The sequence below is a fragment of the Panulirus ornatus genome, chromosome 13, assembly GCF_036320965.1.
Source record: "Panulirus ornatus isolate Po-2019 chromosome 13, ASM3632096v1, whole genome shotgun sequence".
Taxonomy (NCBI): Eukaryota; Metazoa; Arthropoda; class Malacostraca; order Decapoda; family Palinuridae; genus Panulirus; species Panulirus ornatus.
In genome coordinates, this window is record NC_092236.1 from 21,764,167 (window position 1) to 21,785,559 (window position 21,393).

A 21,393-nucleotide genomic window follows, 5' to 3' on the forward strand; every position below is an offset into this window, starting at 1 on the left:
CTACCTCACCAGACGTAACCTTTTCACACCATCACTACAGATAAGGGCAACCTGGCACAAATAACATGAACATTCCTCTGTCCTCGTACCCGTCCTGTCCACACATCACCTAACCTACCCACCCCGAACAAACAACAAAACACATGTCCTAATTACAAGAAATGGGGAGTGGTTATCATTGACACAAGAAACAGAATCCAAACTGGAAAACTTCACCGTTTTAACAATATAATTAACCAAGCCATTATAAAGCCCATACCACATGGACACAGGAAGCACTTCTCCCCAAAGATCTCGAACTTCATAAAATTATGAGACACACTCAGACATACCCAAACACCACGGAAACCACGGAAAGGTCTGTGGGTCTTGGCTGCGGATAGGGAGCTCTGGTTTCGTTGCATTATACATGACAGCTAGAGAGTGGGTATGAGCAAATGAGGCCGTTCTTAGACTGCCCCTGGTGTTAACTCGATGCACGGAAAACGACGAACAATTATGAAAAAGAGAAAATAAAATAGATACCTGTTGTCAAATACATATAGTGTTGTCAAATGCCATTTCTATTCAGGCCACCACTCACTCTGCTCATTGAAATGCAGCACCACTGTTACTCTCTTATTCAAGCATGTTCCTTGTTTCGCATTTAGTGTTTATATTCGCTTTTCATGATTCTCTCTTGCTCGTATTCTCTTTCTCTCTTTGTCATGCCTTTTCTGTTCTTATCTTCTGTCTCTCTTGTACTTCCATTTTCATTTCTTCCCTCATTCTTTTTCATAGTTCCAGTCTATAGCTTCTTTCCTTATCGTGTACCATTCAGAGTACCTTTCTTTTAACAGCTTTTCATCTCGACTTCTTTAAGTTCCCCATCAATTTACCACAGAAAATGTAAGACGATTGCGCTCGCCCATCTAGGACAGGTTTACTCCGTAGACATGTATTGGAAAATGTCAAATCACATCCAAGAATTCAGGTTGATATCGATATTTATCAAAAGATATTTGGAATGATTCGTTTTCCTTATTTTCAGTTAGTTCATCTTCAGTACAGTGAGGCAAATGAATGATTTAGTAGTGAGGATTCAGTTTGCTGATTACATACTCGTTGGTGTACTTTAGATCAGAAGGGAGGGATGGGATGGTGTACTGTAGGGAAAGAGGTGCAGTGATTACGTGGTGTATGTGGTCACATGGGATGGACAGATAACAAAAGGCATGACGGTATGTGACGAGGATATCTGCTGGAGAGAATTCTACAGTAATGATTCTCATAGATGGAGACAGTAATAAAACAGAAGGCTTCTCCTCACCCACCAGTTCCTTCGGCACATCAGCCAACAGATCAATAGCTATAAAAGAGTGTCATGTAGTATGAATGCAGTATATTGCCATGGAAATTTTAAAGGAAAGGATGAGTGGAAAACGTATTCTGCTCTAATGTGAACTATTGGATTCTTTGGGAGATTATCATTTAACTCCAGATCTGAAAAGAATAATGTAGAAATACGTGCATATTTAATTGTCATGTTTCGAGACTTATTCACAGACCTATTGTGATGTATTTTTCTTTACGTAATTTGAATGTTATCGCCTTGATAATATCTGATGGTAATTTATTCGAATGTTCTGTAATTCTGCTGTCGAAAAAACTTGCCCAAGTTTGTACAACACCTCCTTCCCTTGAACTTTATATCGCTGTATCTGGTCGTTGCAACTCTAATGTAAAAAATGTGTCGCACCTTATACTGTCAAATTGATTAGGTATTTTGAATATTTATTAGAATTCCTCAGAGCCTGTGTTTCCCCACAGGAAATGCTCTTAGATTTCAAATCTTCTTCATAAGTCTTATTTCTGAGTGAGGAAATTAGTTTTATTGTTCTGCTTTGTACTCGCTTTGTTTCTTTCTCCCCTTTTGTGGTAAAGTTTTATGGTAAGAACTGAACAGCATACACTGAACGTGGTCTAACTAGGGCGCTGTAAACTGTAATACTGTGTCTTTCGTTTTATACATTATATTTCCAGCTGTAAATCCTAACATTTGGTTGCTTTTTCATTTGCAGTCTCGCGTATTTTGGTTCATTTGATTATCAATCACCCAGAGGTCTTTTTCTTCTTGAATTTCCAGTTACAGCTCACCTAACATATTATGATCCTGTTTGATATTCTTATCGCCGAAATGTATGACGATATATTTTCTTCATTGAAGTTCCTTTGCCATGTCTCTGGCCGTTGCATCAATTTGTCTACTAAATCCCTTTGTATTACTATATTACTATACAGTATTCCTCTGTCTGGGCTCAGCTTAACAAGATGCACTGAACAATGATCTCTCATCTGTATAGGAGAATGAGTATGGTGAGGAACTGTGGTGGGTAAGAGAAGGACTAAGTTGTGAATGAGGATCTCTCACGAATGCAAGGGAGTCAGAGTGGTGAGTGAGGGTCTCCTGCATGGGTAAGAGAATCAGTGTCATGTGTACGGTGTGGGTGGGATGTGTGTGGTGTATGCTGCCCACTGGTGGAGGGCGTGTGTGTTATAGTCTATCTGCGCCGCGGGGTATGTGCGTAGTGTAGATTGCCTACACTACAGGGTGTGTGTGGTGTAAACTCCTCATGCTGCGGGATGCTTCGGGTCTGTTGGGTGCGTGTTACCTTGCTGTGGGATGTGTGTGATGAACGCTACCTAGGCCGCAGTGTGTGTGTGCGTGTGTGTGTGTGTGTGTGTGTGTGTGGACTTACCTTTTTGTAGAGTAAAAAGGGAGTTCGACAGTCGTGGAGTTCAGTATCTTTGTGCTACCTTCACCATTTCGTTACTAAGCTTGTTCCAGTCCTTCACCATCCTGCTACTGGCGCACTATTTCCCTACATTCTTTCTAACAGACTACTTCTTTAGCTTTTTGCCACATCCTGTGGTAGCTCTGTTGCTGCATCTCACGAAGACTTGATCACTGTCGACGATATCAAACTGGGCCATAAACATGAAGGTTGCGATGAGATTGCCCCTTACTCTTTTCTCCTCCATGGTAGGAAAGCAAGGGTCTCCAGTTTCTCTCTGTAGCTTTTCTATCTTATTTCATGTAACCTCTTTGTTTTTCTACTCTGGATCCCGTCAATTATATCTTTGTTTTTCCCTTAAATGCAGCGGAGAGACAAGAGACGCTTGTTCTAGTTTTGGTCTGATGCTGTCCAAACATCTGCCAGTAGACAATTTGATTCCTTAACAAATCTCTTAATGTGGAGCTCTGGTAACAGCTTCAGCACAATGTTGGGTCCCACGCCTCTCTCGCGCTCTGAATCCAGTGGCTTATATCTTCCCTGATTGTAATCACGCTAAGGCCTTCTTTCACTGTCCCACCTCTATTACCTTGCATGTACCCGGATTCAGTTTCATAAACCAACTGTAACACCAACTTTGGGGTTTGTGAAGGTCGCGTTCTATTACAAAGCAATCCCCATTATTCTCAACTTCTCTCATGACCTTGGCATCATCTGCAAAGACGATCAGATCCTATCCTTTTGGTAAGTAATTTACTTAGATCAAAAGGAGAGATGATCACAAAACTCGGTCCTACGGTACTCTACTCGTGACCAACGCATTTCAAGAATGCTCCTTTGGCTTGTGTTCCCTGTAGCCTTCTACTAAGGTAATCTATCCAGTGAAGGAGTCGTCTCCATATTCTCGCTTGAAGATCCTGATTCTTTGCCAAAATCCTTTGTAGGACAATCTCAAAGGCTTTCTGGCAGTCCAGAAACACACAGGCTAGCCATCCATCTCTGTTAGATACTTTCTATGACCTCTTCACCTATCCATCTCGCCAGTACTGGGCCTATAGTATCTTCCGCTGTGAAAACACCCATAAGCTTATTATTCAGTTCATCGTATATACCTAACATCATTCTCGGCATTCTTCCCTCTCAATCTCTAAATATGCTGCTATGACAGGAATTATACGCCTGACAAATTTATGAAAAAGTTTTGGATTTCATTTTGCCTTGTCAAAATATTCTTTTATTAAGGTTTTTCTGTTCCTTCCATCTCTTGCCCTCAATACTCGTATCTTGAAAAACTTATAGGCTACTATGATGTCCGTATCTCTTTTATATTACATCTCTAATCTCTTTTGCGTTTTGACATCTTTTACTGATCCATATTTCTATATTTCACGTCATTTTCTTCCACATTAGCAGCAAAGTGGTATCCATTCTCTGACTCCTTTTTCATGTATTTCGCAGGATCTTCTATAGCAATAGTCTATAGTTTAGTTACGGAGCTCCAGTTCCCAATTCACCCTCTTAAAGAAATGGCTTAACTCTGCACAGTTATGATGATGATTCTAATTTGAATCAGGTTTCTTCTCTTCATACCCCTTATGCTTTCCCTTTATGCACGTATTCGAAACTCAGCACTGCATGATCGCTCTTACCAACTGGCACACCATATTTCATGTTTGTCAAACACTACGTTATAATGCACGAAGACAAAGTCAAGTAGTGATTAGTGTATCGGTCCTTCTGACTCTTCTGTTCTCAGTGACGTGTTGATCCAGGAAATCCTTCTGTATAGATTCCAGGAACTTGTGTCTCCATGATCTGTCTCTAAGCGAATCCAAATTCTTCCAATGAACTTCCTTGTGGTTGAAATCCCCCGTTATCTGGATTTTCCCATCTTTAACGAGTGTCTGTCTCCCTTCTTCCTTCATCATTCTGATTACTTCTTTGTTTCCGTTGTATAGATGTCCTGGATCACTGCAATTTCTTGCCTGTTCGTCTTTCCTATAATGATTCCAACCGTTGTACACCGTTTGATTGGTTTTTGAATCATCCTTAGCACCTGAAGAAGGTGTGGAAGATTTTTCGGTTGGTGGATGTAGCTTGACGTTGACGGCCTCAACCACCCTGACAGTTGCTTGGTCTGAAACCCAGACACCCAACCAGTCAACCAAACATCCAACTACACTTTCTGGAATTGAACGTTACGGTCTCTCTTTGCTGTGGTGTACCTTTCTTGACAGGTTAGTCTCATCTAACTACTTCAGGATTGCCTTCACTGAGTCTGTCCGCGAACTATAGCTTTATACCCTTTACTATCAGCCATCCTCTTTGGTGTATTTCATGATTCTAATCTGAGGTTTGAGCCATCGTGCAACCCTGTTCTCCATGAGTTGGGGTGGGATTTTTTTTTTTGAAAGCAACACGCGCTAGCCCAACAATTATGGAAAAATATCGTCTCAGGTACTCGTAGAAACTAGGCTTCGTTTGATTCCTCCTTTTTTTTCTTTTTGCCTCCTGACTGGTTGTCCTTGCTCAATCTCTCGTGTCTTTCGGCTTATCATGTTTGACGAACTTCCCTCTGTATTAATTCTTTCTGTCGGGTTTTCTTAGCCTGATTTAGCATCTCCTGGCTACGTACCTCCATGGGTTGGCATTCAATTACTCCTTGCCCGTATATACTAAATTTCCTAACTTATTTTACCTCTAGACTTTCATTCAGTCAGGTCGTACGTGTCAAGTCCCTATTCCTTTCCTTACTTATTCTTTCTTCCTTATTGGGAATCTGTTCCTCTACCAACCCGAAGACAGATCACCAGCCTACATCTGCTAGCCTCGCTCTGCTACTTCCTCCCCTACTTCAGAAGTAGCGCACTGTCTGTTATCTGCTGCAATTGCGCTACTTCTTTCTTTTCTCTTATCGCATTACTTCTTCCTTCTTGTTTGTTATCTTGTTAAGGATGTGCCTTCTGTATTGAGTCGTTCAACATCTTGTTCTGCCTGCCTGAGTCTGTCACCAGACCTCTGCCCCACCTCTCCAGTCTCTGATCTGCGGCCATCCTCCTCCTTCTCTCTCACAACTTTGTTCTAATCGATGCTGCTGATATCCATCAGTGTTTGTCACTCCTTTTGTAAAAAGCAAAACCATTTCCTGAACAAAGGTCTATTTACCCAGGAGTCCTTGAAATCTTTTAATCCCACAATGCAGGTATCCTCAACCTTTCTGAACCATCAGTCATGTTCCTCGACAGAGTTTTTCAAAGTAACAATGTCTTTTAGTACTTTCTGATGCAACTCCTCTTTTAGCTACCCTCAGAGTTGTTAATCTTCCAGATATGCGCCTCCACAGAGTTCCTCAGATTATCAACTTCTCTCAGTGCCTTCAGGCACATTTATGGTCCTTCGTAATACCTTCGTAATGCTGATCTACTCAAACCAATTTTCATTATTCCCACAGACATTCCTAGCAATTTCCTCCTGGTGCACATATTCCCTAAAGTCTACAGCATTGATAACCTCTTCTCATTTTCGTGCAGTTACATCCATATTCTGTAGTTTTACCAACCATGTTTTGGTGATTTTGTAGATAATGGTTAACTAAGGGCTAAGCTGAAAGTTTAGCTTGGCCTAACCTCCTCTGACAAGTTTGAATGACTGTACTATGCACTTATCATTTGGCATAAATTTACCCTTTTGTTTTTATACACTCACCTTTAACTAATGTCACACATAATGTCAATGTGTACGTGTGATTACTATTGTGTGTGTTATGGGGTGAAAGCTTTACATTCGTGCTGCCCCGTCTTTTAAATTTGTATATACATATATATATATATATATATATATATATATATATATATATATATATATATATATATATATATATATATATATATATATATATATATATATATATACCATGTCTTTACCCCTATGTATGTATACACACACCCACACACACACACACACACACACCAGCCCAAGCCAGGTACAGTTATATCGACCAGTTCCGAAAGGAGGATGAACATCTGGGTAGGGTGTGGGCCGACTGTTCCTCCCAGGATTCGAACCCACACGGATTCGATCCCGTCTGGCCAGTGCTGATACCCATAATGCGGGTTGTGGTGCAGGCTGCTTGTGCTGCGGGGCGTGGACGTGTGTGGCATGAGGTAGGGGGGAGAGAGAGAGAGAGAGAGAGAGAGAGAGAGAGAGAGAGAGAGAGAGAGAGAGAGAGAGAGAGAGAGAGAGAGAGAGAGAGAGAGAGCGTTAGGCGGGATGTTCATCACTCGACGTCTCTCTTGACCAACACACCCGAGGTGATTAAGGAATATCTGGCTGGTGCAGCTGCCAAGGCCGCGCAGGTAACGAGGGGCAGAGGGAGAGGGGAGAGGCCGGGGTGCTGGGGAGAGGAGAGACGCTAGGGTTAGGCGAAAGAAGTAAAGAGCAGGAAATGTGGGGAGGGAAAATTAATAGGAAAGAGGTTAGTTTCAGGCGAGGAGAGAAGGTCGGAGGGTCTAGAGAGAGGGGGGTGAAAAGAGGATGATAGAGAGTTGTGGAGTTCGAAGAAGGCTGAAGAGACAGGTAGAAGTTGTGGAAGAGGGCTGGAAATCAGAGATACATGTGCAGGGGATAAGGTCGGACAGCTCAGGAAGATGAGTGGAAGAATGGCTTAGTGGTTTGGGTTGGGTGGGGGCTGGGGATGGGAGTCCACGAAGGAAAGAGAAGTTGGCCATGATGAGTATAAGGGGATGAAGACTGCAAAGATGGCTTGAGAAGTGGCGAAATTGGAGGAGCAAATGAGAAGGGTGAAAAGTGAGGAAAAAGGAAGGAGTTTAAGAGGGTAGAGGTGGCTGTTGAGAGGGGAAGGGAAGAGGGAGACGGGAGGAGGATGGGGAGGGAAGGAGGAGAAGGAGGAGGAGCCTACGGGAGATGGGAGCAACGTAGCAGGTATTTAGGGAGGAAGGAAGCAGTCTAAGGGGAGATGCTGCAAGGAATTAGGTACATACGTGCGGATAGGTGAGGCAACACGATAGTGAGGTGAATTGTGGCACAAGAGGTAGTGGGGCGGAGGAAGTAAGGGATAGGGAGAGGGATGGGATATGAGGAGTACGACCACAAGCGAGTGTTGGTAACCACCACAAACACATGAGGAGAGGATCGGCACAGTAGTGGCCAGCACTGTATGAGGGCCAGAGATGTGAGGGTGCAGGGCGCGCGCCCGCCAGCTGCACGGGACCAGTTTCTCAAGGTTGATGATAAGTGCACATTGCAAAGATAAAAAACCCAGCAATAAGCATATTATGGTTCCAGGTGGACTCGCTAAGTTCGAATTCTGTGAAGGACAGTCGGCTCACAATCAATTTGAGGCAGGTTGATAAATAGGTATCTGGCTCAGGTTGGTATACACACACACACACACACACACACACACACACACACACACACACATATATATATATATATATATATATATATATATATATATATATATATATATATATATATATATATATATATATATATATATATATATATATATATATATATATATATATATATATATATATATATATATATATACATATATATATATATATATATATATATATATATATATATATATATATATATATATATATATATATAGAGAGAGAGAGAGAGAGAGAGAGAGAGAGAGAGAGAGAGAGTTAAATGCAGAAATGACTATAAAACTTATGAGGGTGAAAATAACGAGGAAGAGACAGTGTGTAAAATGACAGGAATGAAGAAGTTAGCGATGATTTGGGTCACTGGTATGCGGGCAAAAGGACAGGAAGAGACAAGTGAGAGGAGAGACACAGTCAAGGAATGTGGGAGGTGAGAGTGGCCGATGCCTTTCACTCAGACGACGACCAAATACACTTGAAGTGCAAATGCTAAAATCCACATCAGTAATCTCTTTTTTATGCTCGTGGACAGCAATCTCACAGAAACTCCTATGTATTTCTTTCCCTTTAAAATTTCCCCGGGACCACTTTCATTCCCATGGTATCTTCCAACAATAGAGGGCAACCCGGAAATATCGGTGAGGGTTGGGTTGGCCAGCTGCCGAAAGGCTACGGTGTTTCCGATGGTTCAGATAGGTATGGACGGTGAAGAAAAACTGGTTCCCCAACACGGAGGAATGTGGCCATCCTTTCCATTTACACCCGGACCCACCTCGTACCCCTCCTCCCCTGCCTTACCTCAGATAAATGATACGGTTGTAATCACCTCTTGGCAAACATCTCGGGTCAAGAAACGCAACGAGTCTTGTAAATGGCTGGTAATGTTGATTGAGGTGTAGCAATGAACCGGTCCAGGAAAGATCCTGGAAAAGTTGGTTTCACACGCAACCGTTCATGTGACGGAGGACGGTGACTGGAAGCTCCTCTTTTGGAAAGTGAAGTGATTAGTACATGAGGAAGTAAGGCTGTGAGGATGATACACACCAACGTACACTCTCGGGTGACATTCCAGTTCGTGCAAAGATAACACCACCAACATGATGATAAAATGAAAGACAGAACTGTAAGTGGCAGCTGGTGAAATGAAACATCAAACGAACAGGAGTGATGAGTTACTTGAAAAAAAGTATATGATCACGAATATACCTTTCGTCAAAATTTACAACGCGTGAGGACTGAATGACTGAATTGGGTGAACAACTGGTGAGGAATAACTTAATTAAGTGTTGCTGGAAAACATGCGAGAATGAAAGTCTGATGTCGGAAATTGAAGGACTTGTGGCAGGTGAAGGGAAGCGTCGGAGGGAGAGTTGAGGTGATGTGAAGGAGAGCTGGGATGGTGTGAGCATGAGAGGTGGAGTGGCATCATTGGCGCAATGCTGGGAGTGAGAAGTGATCACATAGAGGAGTGGTGAGAGTGAGGTGTAAAAGTGAGAGCGGGGGACAGGTGGAGTAGTGTGAACGAGGGAGAGATTGTGTGATGTGTAGGGAAAATTGGAGAGTTGGAAATGAGTGAAAGGTGAAGTGTTACGAATAAGAGAGAAGAGTGGTATTGAGTGAACAAGAAGTAGAGTGATATAAGAGAGGGAGAGACGTAGTATGAGTGAGGGAGAAGTGGCGTGGTATGAGTGAGGAAGAAATAAAGTGGTATGAGGGAGGATGAGGTGAAGTAGTGTGAATGAGGGAGAGGTTAAGTGGTGTAAGGGAGAGGCTGAGTGATATGAATGAGGGAGAAGAGGAGGGGTATGAGTGAGGGAGAGGTGAGTTGTGCGAGCGAGAGGTGGTCATTTGGTTCGTGAGACTGCGCTCCACTGGCCTTTTAGAAGGTGTTGCAGTTGGGTACGATGCAAGATGAGAGACGGACGGACAAACATACACTCCCACGCGCATACTTTACATACACAGTATACATACAAACGCACTTACTCGGAATATACATATATATGCACATTATAACCATTGAGAAACTGGGAAAAATAGACACAGAAGTAATCAACTGTAAGGGATTTGAAGAGTGCCTATGTCCTCGGACATTTGCAACTCCATCCATGGCAAGCACAAGAACATACAGAGGCAGCGACCACACGCCGACTCTCTGAGTCCATAAGAAGGTCTTTTGTATGCTACTCTAAGTAGTTTTCTCCTACGGCAATAGGAAGTGTATGAAGAAAAAACACACTGACCCTTGACAAAAACACATGACACGAGACAATGTCATCGGCTGACTAACCCCTTCAACACGGGAGCATAATCTCTGGGTACATAAAGCCTGGCTTTCGACCTTACCCTTTCGGGTCATGTCAAAATTCAGGTCATTATGCTCAAAGGTCGCATGCTCGAGCCCAGAAGTTCATCCTGTCGTGTTTAAAAGGTTTGTGGATAACTGAGTCGCTTGAGTTATAAGCTAAAAGGTCAATACCGATAATTAAAAGATATATTCTCCATCAAGGATGAACGGTGATGCTATAGCAAGGTGTGAAACAAAAAGATGCTGCGAATCGTAATGGCTGACGTCGATGGTTTCACTGTAATGTTCATTTACATTGATAGCTGTGGTGATCAGACACCTGAGCACATCGTTCACATTCCACACAGAAAGACCAAAATCATAGTAAGAACATAAGTCTTCTGAACGCACGGTTAGTTGCATCCGCTTACGTCTTTAACCATGGTCCCTACCAGTCACGTCTTCCATCCTGTCGACATCAACTTTATGAAAAAGCTTCTGTCAGCTTTATGGTCCCCATCCAATATGGATGGTGATCAATATTTCATCATACTGACGGGAAGAATCAAATTGTGCCAGAGTTCTTAGTTTTACGTATCACATTTTGATACGCGAGATAACAATGTGCAGAAATAACTTTTCATAACTATAACAATCTTTATGACGTCGTAACACTCTAACGACGGTTCATTATTTATAATTGGTGCTTGTTATGGTGTCAATATTACTTTCCTGATGTATGAGAAGAGCATATACAACACAATGATCCACAGTTCTCAAGATAAGCTACCAGCGTCAAATCAAAGCATGTCTCTCGAGTCTAGGTGTGAGATATATACTAGTACATCGTCGAATATAAGTGCATGAATGTATGAGGATTATGTACACCTGGAAACAGGTATGGGAAGCTCTTCTCGAATGTGCAAAGTATGAAGGACATGCCTTCGGCTGGAGGCATGAAAGACGTTTGCTAGCGAGACCAGGTGTTTAAGAGATGTGTTCTCGAATACCGGCGAAAACGTCTCTCTAGAGGAATGGGTTCATATGAGCAGGTGGTAAAATTTCATAAGTAGATCATGGCAAGTTAGGAGGAGCCGTGATGGGGGCAGAGCACCTTGGCTCCATTCCTCACCGAGGCTCCGTGTGCTGTTGTTGGACGCGTTACAGTGACGCAGGACGCTCACCTCGCCCTCATTACGACCAGATCTCTCAGATTCTAACTTCCTTGCTCTGTGGGTGGTGGTTAAGTAGTTCTCCGATCTCATTTGTGAGGTGTAATTTACCGCATTTAGATCGTTATCTCTGATTCAAACGGAGTAAAGTTTCAAGCCAGTGGATCCCATTCCAGTCCTCTCACTAATGTCTAAGATCCGGGAGCCTAACCTCCAGGTTTTCAGTTATGACTACGAGGAAGGTACTATGATGACTGATGTCCACAGAGAGACATACTGTAGGTCATCTACAGTGATTCTTTTCTAGTCTTACTCATAAGAAATCGTTGATGATTCTTTTTTGATGAAGTGAGATTATGTTTCGTAAAATTTATCTCTTTTTTTTCTCTCCGCAGCATCGTCGTGGGTGACAGGGCAGGATCCAGCTCCGCCCAGGTTTCATCCAGTTCCTGATGGCTTAGCACCAATCGTGTTCTCTAGCTTTCCTACGTTTCCCCCGAGGAATCCGAGTTTCAACCAGAAACAACGTATTCCTTCCTCCAGAAACACGGAAGACAATGGAAACCCCGTTGTTGTTGAAGTCAACCAGCAACCACCTATCTCAAAGTCCATCCAAGCTCGTCCTTCAGAGTCTCTAAATACTCATAGTCCGACCACAACAACTCCCAGTCCTTCGTCTGCCGCTCCTACGGAGAAGACGTTTCAGAGTGGAAGCAGCAATAACTCAGACACATCTCAAAAAGCAATCTCTGTAAACGGTGGTACTGATCAAAAGGTCCTCCGTCAGGCTAGTCGTAGTTCGTCTCCGACGGCGTCAGCAGCAGACAGCTCCCGGGTGAGAGGAACAACCGCCGCGCCCCCCCAGGCGGTCTCGAAGACATCGTCGCCCCTTCCCTCGAAAGCTAGAAGGCCAGTAGCAACAACGTCGCCCCATCCCTCGAAAGCTAGAAGGCCAGTAACAACACCGTCGCCTTCCACCACGGCAAGCACCACAACAGCAGAGCCGACCAGCACCACCACAACGAGGCCTGTCACAAGAAAAATAGAGCCTGTAACAAGTACCAAGCCAATAAGATTGAGAACTCCAGCTAGAGTAAAGTTAAGGACAACCATCCCTACCACTGCAGCACCAATAACAACGACGCCAATAACAGCGGTAGCAGCAGCACCCAGCACAACAGAAAAAGCTAAAAATGTTCTTAGAAGATTACCAACATCCTCGGCAAAGGACCAGGGACGTGATGTGACTCAGCCGAAATTGAAAAGCCCTGCACCATCACCAAGCTCTCGTGGCTCTCTAAATTCTCGTTTCAGCACTGCCAGATCGCGCGGCACAGTGTTAAGGAGTAATCAAGATAAACAGGATTCTGATAACAATGACCCACCTCCAAGTCGACAGCGGTTGACTTTAGCGGAAAGGCTTAAGGCCCGCCAGAGGGCAGGCGGCCAAAGTTCTTCACCTCGTAGTACACTCAACCGTAGAACTTTTACCGGTAGGGTTCGATCCAAAACAGCTGACAGTCAAGACACTGCAACTGCTTCGGTCTCGACTCAAGGTTTGTCCAGACCACGCTTCAACGTGGGTGCAAGCGACCGTTTCACAACAAGAATTAGCAGTAAAGAGAATTCCATTCTTAGTCGTCGGCAGCAGGTAACAGTAGGTGATAATGCTCAAGATGCTGGTGGGGAAAATTTGGAGCGTGGTCAGGACAACTTCAATCAAAGCAGCGTGAAGTCATCCACACCGAGATTTTCTTTGTCAGCATCCTCTACATCTCGAGCATCTCCAATCTCTTCCACGAATTCTCAGGAAAGAGAAGGATCTCAGGGACTCTCTCCCACCCAACGTCTTCTAGAGCGCCTCCAAAAACTGCGATTGTCTCGTCTGAAATCGTCTACCACTAGTACAACACGTCCTCCAACCCTTGAGAAATCCGATAGTTCTCCACCTCGCAATGAAACCAAGAACACAGGAGATAATGAGAGAGGAGGGTCTGACAATCTCACTTCTCGCAGGAGACCTGGACAGAGAAGGACGAGTGCTGCCCTTCCTACCAGACGAAGAAATCGTTTCTCTACAAATCGCAGACCCGTTCACCGTACTACGAAGACTACCCGAGGACGTAATACGACGACGTCACTCAGCGCCTCAGATCTCCCAGTCACTAGACCTCCGGTAAGAAAGGTTCCTACTCTAACCACGAAGAGACCTCTCACACTGAGAGAGAGATTCGGTCATCAGAGGAAGACAAACGGATTCATTCCTCCACACAGGCGGACAACTCCTCGTCCAACTCCTAAATCGCCATCAATCACCACAACTACTGAGGAACCCGAATTCAGCACTCAAGAACCTGACTATGATTTTGTTGACGATAATGATCCTGTCACACAGTCCTCACCCACGGAATCATCAACCATTTCCATAGTACAACAAGTTCGAGAGAGAATAGCCTCAATGTTAACTTCAGATAGTCCCTCAGGGACGACAACCGAAAAAGTTATGTCGCTTTTGGAAGAGGTGACAACCAGACCACTTTTCCGAGAGACGAAGGACTCGACCACAAGGTCGCCGGTAGTCTTTGGTTTTACCTCAGCTCCCAAACTTTCGGTCCACACGAAAGGAAGCGAGGATGACTCAACGGATATCCCCATTGAGGAACGACTAGCAGCCATTATGCGGTCAAGAAGCACTTCGGAACGGTCGCCGACCACTGCCGACTTAACCACACCCACGGCTGTTGACCCTCCAGCAGCAACTAAAGAAGCAAATTTGTTACACTTATTCACGACGACCACAGAATCAATCCCGGCTGAGAACATAGACGATTTCGATCGCACAACAATTTTTCCACGTACGGTGCTGGGCGTCTCGTCACAAGTAACTGTACAAGAGGCAGAAAACTTCAGGAAAGGAACTCTTGGTCAGGAAACAGTGACGGAACCTGTAGCATCCAGCACTCCTAGTGAAGAGATAACGACGTTATTCGGGGACTTTAATGCTCCAATATCTTTCATTGATTCGGCCATTAGCTCTGATGTTAATGATCATACTGCACTCCCAGTAACCACTGGATTCCCCTTCTCTGATAACCCAATGGTATCAACCGTAAAAATGATGGACGTCACGACCAGGTTTAAACAGGGAATTCCAGAATCAGTGACCGACACACCAACAACACCATCAGGCCCGCAAGACCCAGAATTTAGCCTGATCGACTACGATTATTTTGAGACTCCATCTGCGGTTCCAGTGACAGAATCCTCCACACTGGCAGACGTTGGAGAGGTCAGTGAAAACGAGGTAGATGTTTCCGAATCAATAGATAATCTTCAAGTGCTGCTACACAGCTTTGACCGAACATCTATCCGTCCCGAACTCGCAGCTGTGAACCAAGTTCTTGGTTTCACTCTGACGACGACGACGGAGGAAATTAATCCTTTAGAGGTTAACATTGAGAAACCTAAGACCCCGCAGGAAGACTTAGAGGACGGCCTCGGCTCTGCAGTTGAGGAGCAGTTCGTCTTCAGCAGCAGCCTCAGGACGCCAACAGCACTGGATGAAGATCAAGGTACATTGGGAGTGGAGGACACCACTAGAGTCCAAGATGTCCTGGTCACTGGCGCAGAAGTGCTGGTGCCGACAATGCTCAACTTGGACGTGACATCCCTTACTGTGTCCGAAACTTCCTCGAAGGTCCAGAACCTTACCAGTGTTACCGAATCTTCGAGGATAGTTGATGACTCCCTGGTCAAGAAGGCAGATGTAACCATTGAGAATCCCGAAGTTGTAAGTCAGATTACGGAGATAAACGAGGCACCAAATATCACGAGTTTCTCAAATATGACAAACAAAACGGAACTTCCACAAAAGGTCAACGCAAGTTCTTCAGTATTCAAAGATACGGAGGTGAAAACAGAAGTTCCACAAAAGGTCAACTCAAGCTCTTTAGGTACAAAAGATACAGAAGTACATTCAGAAGTTACACAGAAGTTTAAATCAAGCTCTTTAAATATCAAAGATACGGAGGTAATAACGGAAGCTCCACAAAAGGTCAACTTAAGCTCTTCAACTACCAAAGATACGGAAGTAAAAACGGAAGTTTCACAAAAGTTTAGCTCAAGCTCTTCAACCAATAGAGATACGGAGGTGAAAACGGAAGTTTCACAAAAGTTCAGCTCAAGCTCTTCAGTTACAGGAGATACAGATGTTAAAACGGAAGCTCCACTAAAGTTCAGCTTAAGCTCTTCAACTACCAAAGATACGGGGGTAAAAACGGAAGTTCCACAAAAGTTCAGCTCAAGCTCTTCAACTACAAGAGATACGGAGGTAAAAACGGAAGTTCCACAAAAGTTCAACTCAAGCTCTACAACTAATAGAGATACGGAGGTGAAAACGGAAGTTCCACAAAAGTTCAGCTCAAGCTCTTCAACTACAAGAGATACGGAGGTAAAAACGGAAGTTCCACAAAAGTTTAGCTCAAGCTCTTCAACTAATAGAGATACGGAGGTGAAAACGGAAGTTTCACAAAAGTTCAGCTCAAGCTCTTCAATTACAGGAGATACAGAAGTTAAAACGGAAGTTCCACTAAAGTTCAGCTTAAGCTCTTCAACTACCAAAGATGTGGAGGCAAAACCCATACCGACTGATACTGCCAAGGGATCTACCACAATCTCTTCCTCTTTAGGGAAAACCATTACAAGCTCTTCAACAGCACAGTCATCAAGTTCAGCACTTGCTCAGAAAGCAACCGCACGAGATCCATCTCCCAGTGTACAAAGACAGCCTACCGATGCTCCGAATGTTGCCGTTGCCTTTCAGAATTTCATACAAAAAAAATCCGACAGTCCGGCCAATGACTCCACTGACGGATCGCCAGACTCAGCATCAGGTGTCTCCAAGACAGCAGAGAGGGAGAAACTTCATCTCCTGCGACTCATGCGGGAGAGGGAAAGAGGGCGAGGGAGACCACAGTCCAGACAGGACCGGACACAACAAAAGCCTGATTCAGTCCCCTCTCCACAGTTGAGCATTACGACGGAGGCGCCCAGATCGACGACCTCTGGTACCAGATTGAGCCTCAGTGAACTCCTTAGTAAGCGAACTTCAACTAGTGAGGGTTCTCGTGCGCCCTCGCCTGAGACCAGGAGAACCAGGCCCTCCCTTAGTGAAGCTGGCGGCAGCAGACAATCTGCGCCTGCAGCTAATACTCGATTTCGGTCTAGCGTTACTAAACAATCAGTGGCTGATGATGGCAAGCAGTCTGATTCTTCGGGCAGCACTGGTAGCACCAACTCTCGAGACAGCGATTCAAATCTGAGTCGGTTCTTGGCACTGAACAGATCAAGGTTTAGAGTCTTAAGCAAAAAGAGAAAAAATGAGATATCAGACAAAGAGGAAGTTACTGTGACAATAGTACCTGACATCTTTACTACTGACGCACCAGAAGTAACCACTGATAGGACACTGACTCCTGCCACCAGATTTCCCAGATTAAAATCCCGACAGAGAGTCCACGTTGGACTAAAAAGTATAACTAAGATTACTGAGGGTGCTCCAAGGGGTCGTGCTACAAATCCTTTCATTCCTGACGGTCAGAGGCGATCACAGGTTGTCGAGGGAGGCCGAAAGTCGTTTTCCTTAAGACCACTACCTTCACGCAAAGCTTCCGACACGTCATCTACTGATCCTGTAGAACAAACGGACGTCCAAACTATCACAAAACATAGATCTTCTTCCATTACTCAGGACGATACTCCTTCTCGTGCGACTTCTAGTTCTAGAAAGTTCCCGGCTCTGTCTCGTTCCCAGTTCCGCTCCCGCCCGGCCAATCGCTCACATGTTCCACCGCCATTCCGCTCGCGACGTCCTCGTCCGCCCACGAGATTCTCTTCTTCTCGGTCATCACAAGAAACATCTGTCAAGTCCCGCTTCCCTATCTCCTCTAAACCCTTCTTCGTATTACGTGAGGACGACGAAGTAAAGCAAGAAAATGAAGGGACCACGAGACCAACACTTCTCATTCCCTTGACCACCGAGGATTCGCAGACAAGAGCAAGTGTCACACCAACCATCACGCCCAAAGATGGCAGAACGACCGGCAGCAGACCTCAGTTCTCAATAAAAGAGTCACAGCAACGAGCTTCCGAGCGTCCAGCCAAGGCGCCGGAACAAGACCAAGGCACTCGCTTGACGTTATCCAGGAATAAGCAAAAGATTCAGCGCACCAAGTTCCACCAACAGACGACAACGAGTCAGAAGCCCACCACAACATCCACAGAAGCTCCAGAAATAACGACTCAGTTCGATGAGATCGCTATCAGCCCCGTCACTACTCTTGACCAGGTAGAGAGTACGACTATCTTACAAGATTTTGATGATAAAACTTTACCTTTCGGAGACTATGATGAAACCACCATAAGTCTGATTGATGACTCTCTAACTTTCGAGTCAGACAAGGCAACTGTTTCGTCAACGGAGGGTATGACTTCAGCCCATGTTCCTCCTCCTTTAGATTTCTTGAATGAAGAGGACACAACAGCACCTCCAGCCACAACAATAAGATCTTTCCAAAGTGCGAGACCACAAGAAACGACGGCCGGTCCACCACAAAAGGATTTCAGGCCTTTACAGCACTTCGTCATACCGACACACAAGACTCGGCCCTCCTCCGCTTTGGACCTCGGGACAAGAATCCCATCGGTAACTCCGGTGTTAGAACTGGAGTCGCAAGATCCCCCAAGGACGTTCACAAGAAGTGAAGCTGTTGGATCCGGAATATCAGCCACGACGGTCTCTCAGATCTCCTTCCCAACAACCTCATTAGATATCGAAACAGAAACGGAAACAGAGCTTCCGTCTAAACTTGCTCTTGACTTTGGTGGAGGACCGACTTCTGCATTTACCGTCCAGGCTCAGGAAGATCCAGCAGGGTCGAGCACAACACCACGATCTCCAGCATCACCATCCTTTACAGCGAGTAGGCCTCCTCACGAAATTTTCCCACCGCAAGTAAGGTTCCCAGCGAAGCGTCCACCTGTAGAAAGTAGGAAACCACTGTTAACTACAACACCAAGTCCTCAGACTTCACCAGTATCTATTCTTCAGAACGAAGTAGGCCTATCAGACAGTGTGACCCTGCTGCCTGTAGTATCGGAACTACCGATCTTTGCCTTACCTATAAGTACCACAACGCCGAAAGTTTTGCTGGTAACTCTGCCAGTCGCGAATGGAACACTGTTTCCAAGTACCTCTCTTCCTTTCCTGAACACTATCAACATACAGGCAGATACTGGTACGGGCGAGGAGAGTAGAACGTTGCAGACGACGGAGTTCCCTGTTCAAACAAAAGAGGACACAGTCCTGCCAGACATTACCTTACCTCCTATCCCCATCACCATTCAACCGCATATTACTTCAGAAGAAGGGCTCATTATCAGAGATCCGTTGGCTCCACCACCCAACCTCGAACACATGATAACTGATGGCGTGACAATCACTTCACAAGAGGGTATAATACTCAGGGATATCCAGACACCTTCAACCCCACAACAAAATTTGTTAGAGCTCCAGAACTTCCGCGGAGTAGGAGAGCCACAGGAGAACCTCCAGTCAGGGCAAAGGCATCAGCAAGAGCAGCAAAGCATCCGTGGAGAGCAGCTGAACCTTCAAGAGAGACAGCAGGACCTCCGGAGGGGACAACAGGTCTTCCAAGAAGGAAAATCAAGCATCCAGCGGGGACAGCAATCTATTCCAGAGGAACAGCGCACCATAAAGGAAGTACAAAGGAACTTCCAAGACGGACAGCGAACTCAAACAGGGGAACAAGAGACATTCCGTAGGCAAGAGAATCTTCAGAATCTCCAAGGAGAGCAACTGAATATTCAAAGACAACAGAGCTTCAACAGAATAAAATCAAATTTCCAGGGTGAGCAACAGAATATTAGGGGGCAACAGATCCTCCGTGAGGGACAACAAAATCAGAGAGAGCAACAGAACATTCGAGGGGACCAGAACATTTCCAGAGGACAAGAGCACCAAAGTGAGCAACAGAGCATTCGAGGGCGACAGGACCTGCGTGGAGCACAGCAAAGCCTCCAAAGTGAGCAACAGAGCATCCGAGTGCAACAGAGCCTGCGTAGAGGACAGCAAAGCCTTCAAGGTGAGCGACAGAGCATTCAAGGGCAACAGAATCTACGTGGAGGACAAGAGAACCTCCGAGTTGAGCAGCAGAGCATTCGAGGGCAACAGAATCTACGTGGAACACAGGAAAGCCTCCAAAATGAGGAACAGAGCATTAGAGGGCACCAGGACCTACGTGAAGGACAACAAAGCCTCCAAAGTGAGCAACAAAGCATTCAAGGGCACCAGGACCTTCGTGGAGCACAGCAAAGCCTCCAAAGTGTGCAACAGAGCATTCAAGTGCACCAGAATATTCGTGGAGGACAGCAAAATATCCAAGCTGAAAATCAGAGTTTCCAAGAGGAAAAAAAGATATTCCAGCACTCAGAACAAAGCACTCGATTGCTTCAGAACTTCCAGGCTGAGCAACAGAACTTCCAAGACCAGCAACAGAACTTCCAAAGTGAGCAACAGAATTTCCAAGATCGACAGCAAAGCGTCCAAGTCGGACAACAGACCTTCAAAGATGAACAACAGACCTTCCAAGATAAACAACAAAGCATTCAAGATGGACAACAGGTCTTCCGTGGAGGACAACAAAGCGTTCAAGAAGGACAAAAGATCTTCCAGGATGGACAACAAAGCGTTCAAGATGAACAACAGGTCTTCCAGGTTGGGCAACAAAGCAGTCAAGATGGACAACAGACCTTCCAGGGTGGACAACAGACCTTCCAAGATGGTCAAAACCTTCATGATGGACAACAGAAACTCCAAGGTGGGCAAGAGGCTATCCAAGATGGAAGCCAAACCTTCGGAGACGGAGAACAGAATGCCCGAGATAAACAAAAGTTCCATGGACAACAGAACGTACAAGATGGACAACAGGTCTTCCGTGGAGGACAACAAAGCATTCAAGATGGACAACAGGTCTTCCGTGGAGGACAGCAAAGCAGTCAAGACGGACAACAGGTCTTCCAGGATGAACAACAAAGCAGTCATGATGGACAACAGGTCTTCCAGGATGGACAACAAAGCAGTCAAGATAGACAACATGTCTTCCGTGGAGGACAAAAAAGCGTTCAAGATGGACAACAGGTCCTCCAAGATGAACAACAAAGCAGTCAAGATGGACAACAGGTCTTCCAGGATGGACAAAAAAGCAGTCAAGATGGACAACAGGTCTTCCGTGGAGGACAACAAAGCGTTCAAGATGGACAACAGGTCCTCCAAGATGAACAACAAAGCAGTCAAGATGGACAACAGGTCTTCCAGGATGGACAACAAAGCAATCAAGATGGACAACAGGTCTTCCAGGATGGACAACAAAGCAGTCAAGATGGACAAAAAGTCTTCGTTGGAGGACAACAAAGCGGTCAAGATGGACAACAGGTCTTCCGTGGAGGACAAGAAAGCGTTCAAGATGGACAGCAGGTCTTCCAAGACGAACACCAAAGCAGTCAAAATGGACAACAGGTCTTCCAGGGTGGACAACAAACCAGTCAAGATGGACAACAAACCAGTCAAGATGGACAACAGGTCTTCCAAGTAGGACAACAAAGCGTTCAAGATGGACAACAGGTCTTCGTTGATGAACAACAAAGTAGTCAAGATGGACGAC

The 21,393-nt window shown here is 45.0% G+C and overlaps 1 protein-coding gene across 11 annotated transcripts in view; it reads left to right on the forward strand.

Annotated features, from left to right (window-relative positions):
• Positions 1 to 21,393, forward strand: part of LOC139752804 (uncharacterized) — a 115,500-nt gene that overhangs the window by 79,566 nt on the left and 14,541 nt on the right. For 10 of the 11 annotated variants that reach the window (XM_071668724.1, XM_071668725.1, XM_071668733.1 and 7 more), the window contains exon 3: positions 12,049 to 21,353. In XM_071668724.1, the coding sequence (XP_071524825.1) occupies positions 12,049 to 21,353 (9,305 nt within the window). The remainder of the gene's footprint in view (positions 1 to 12,048; positions 21,354 to 21,393) is intronic. The other variant, XM_071668729.1, reaches the window with a different exon arrangement.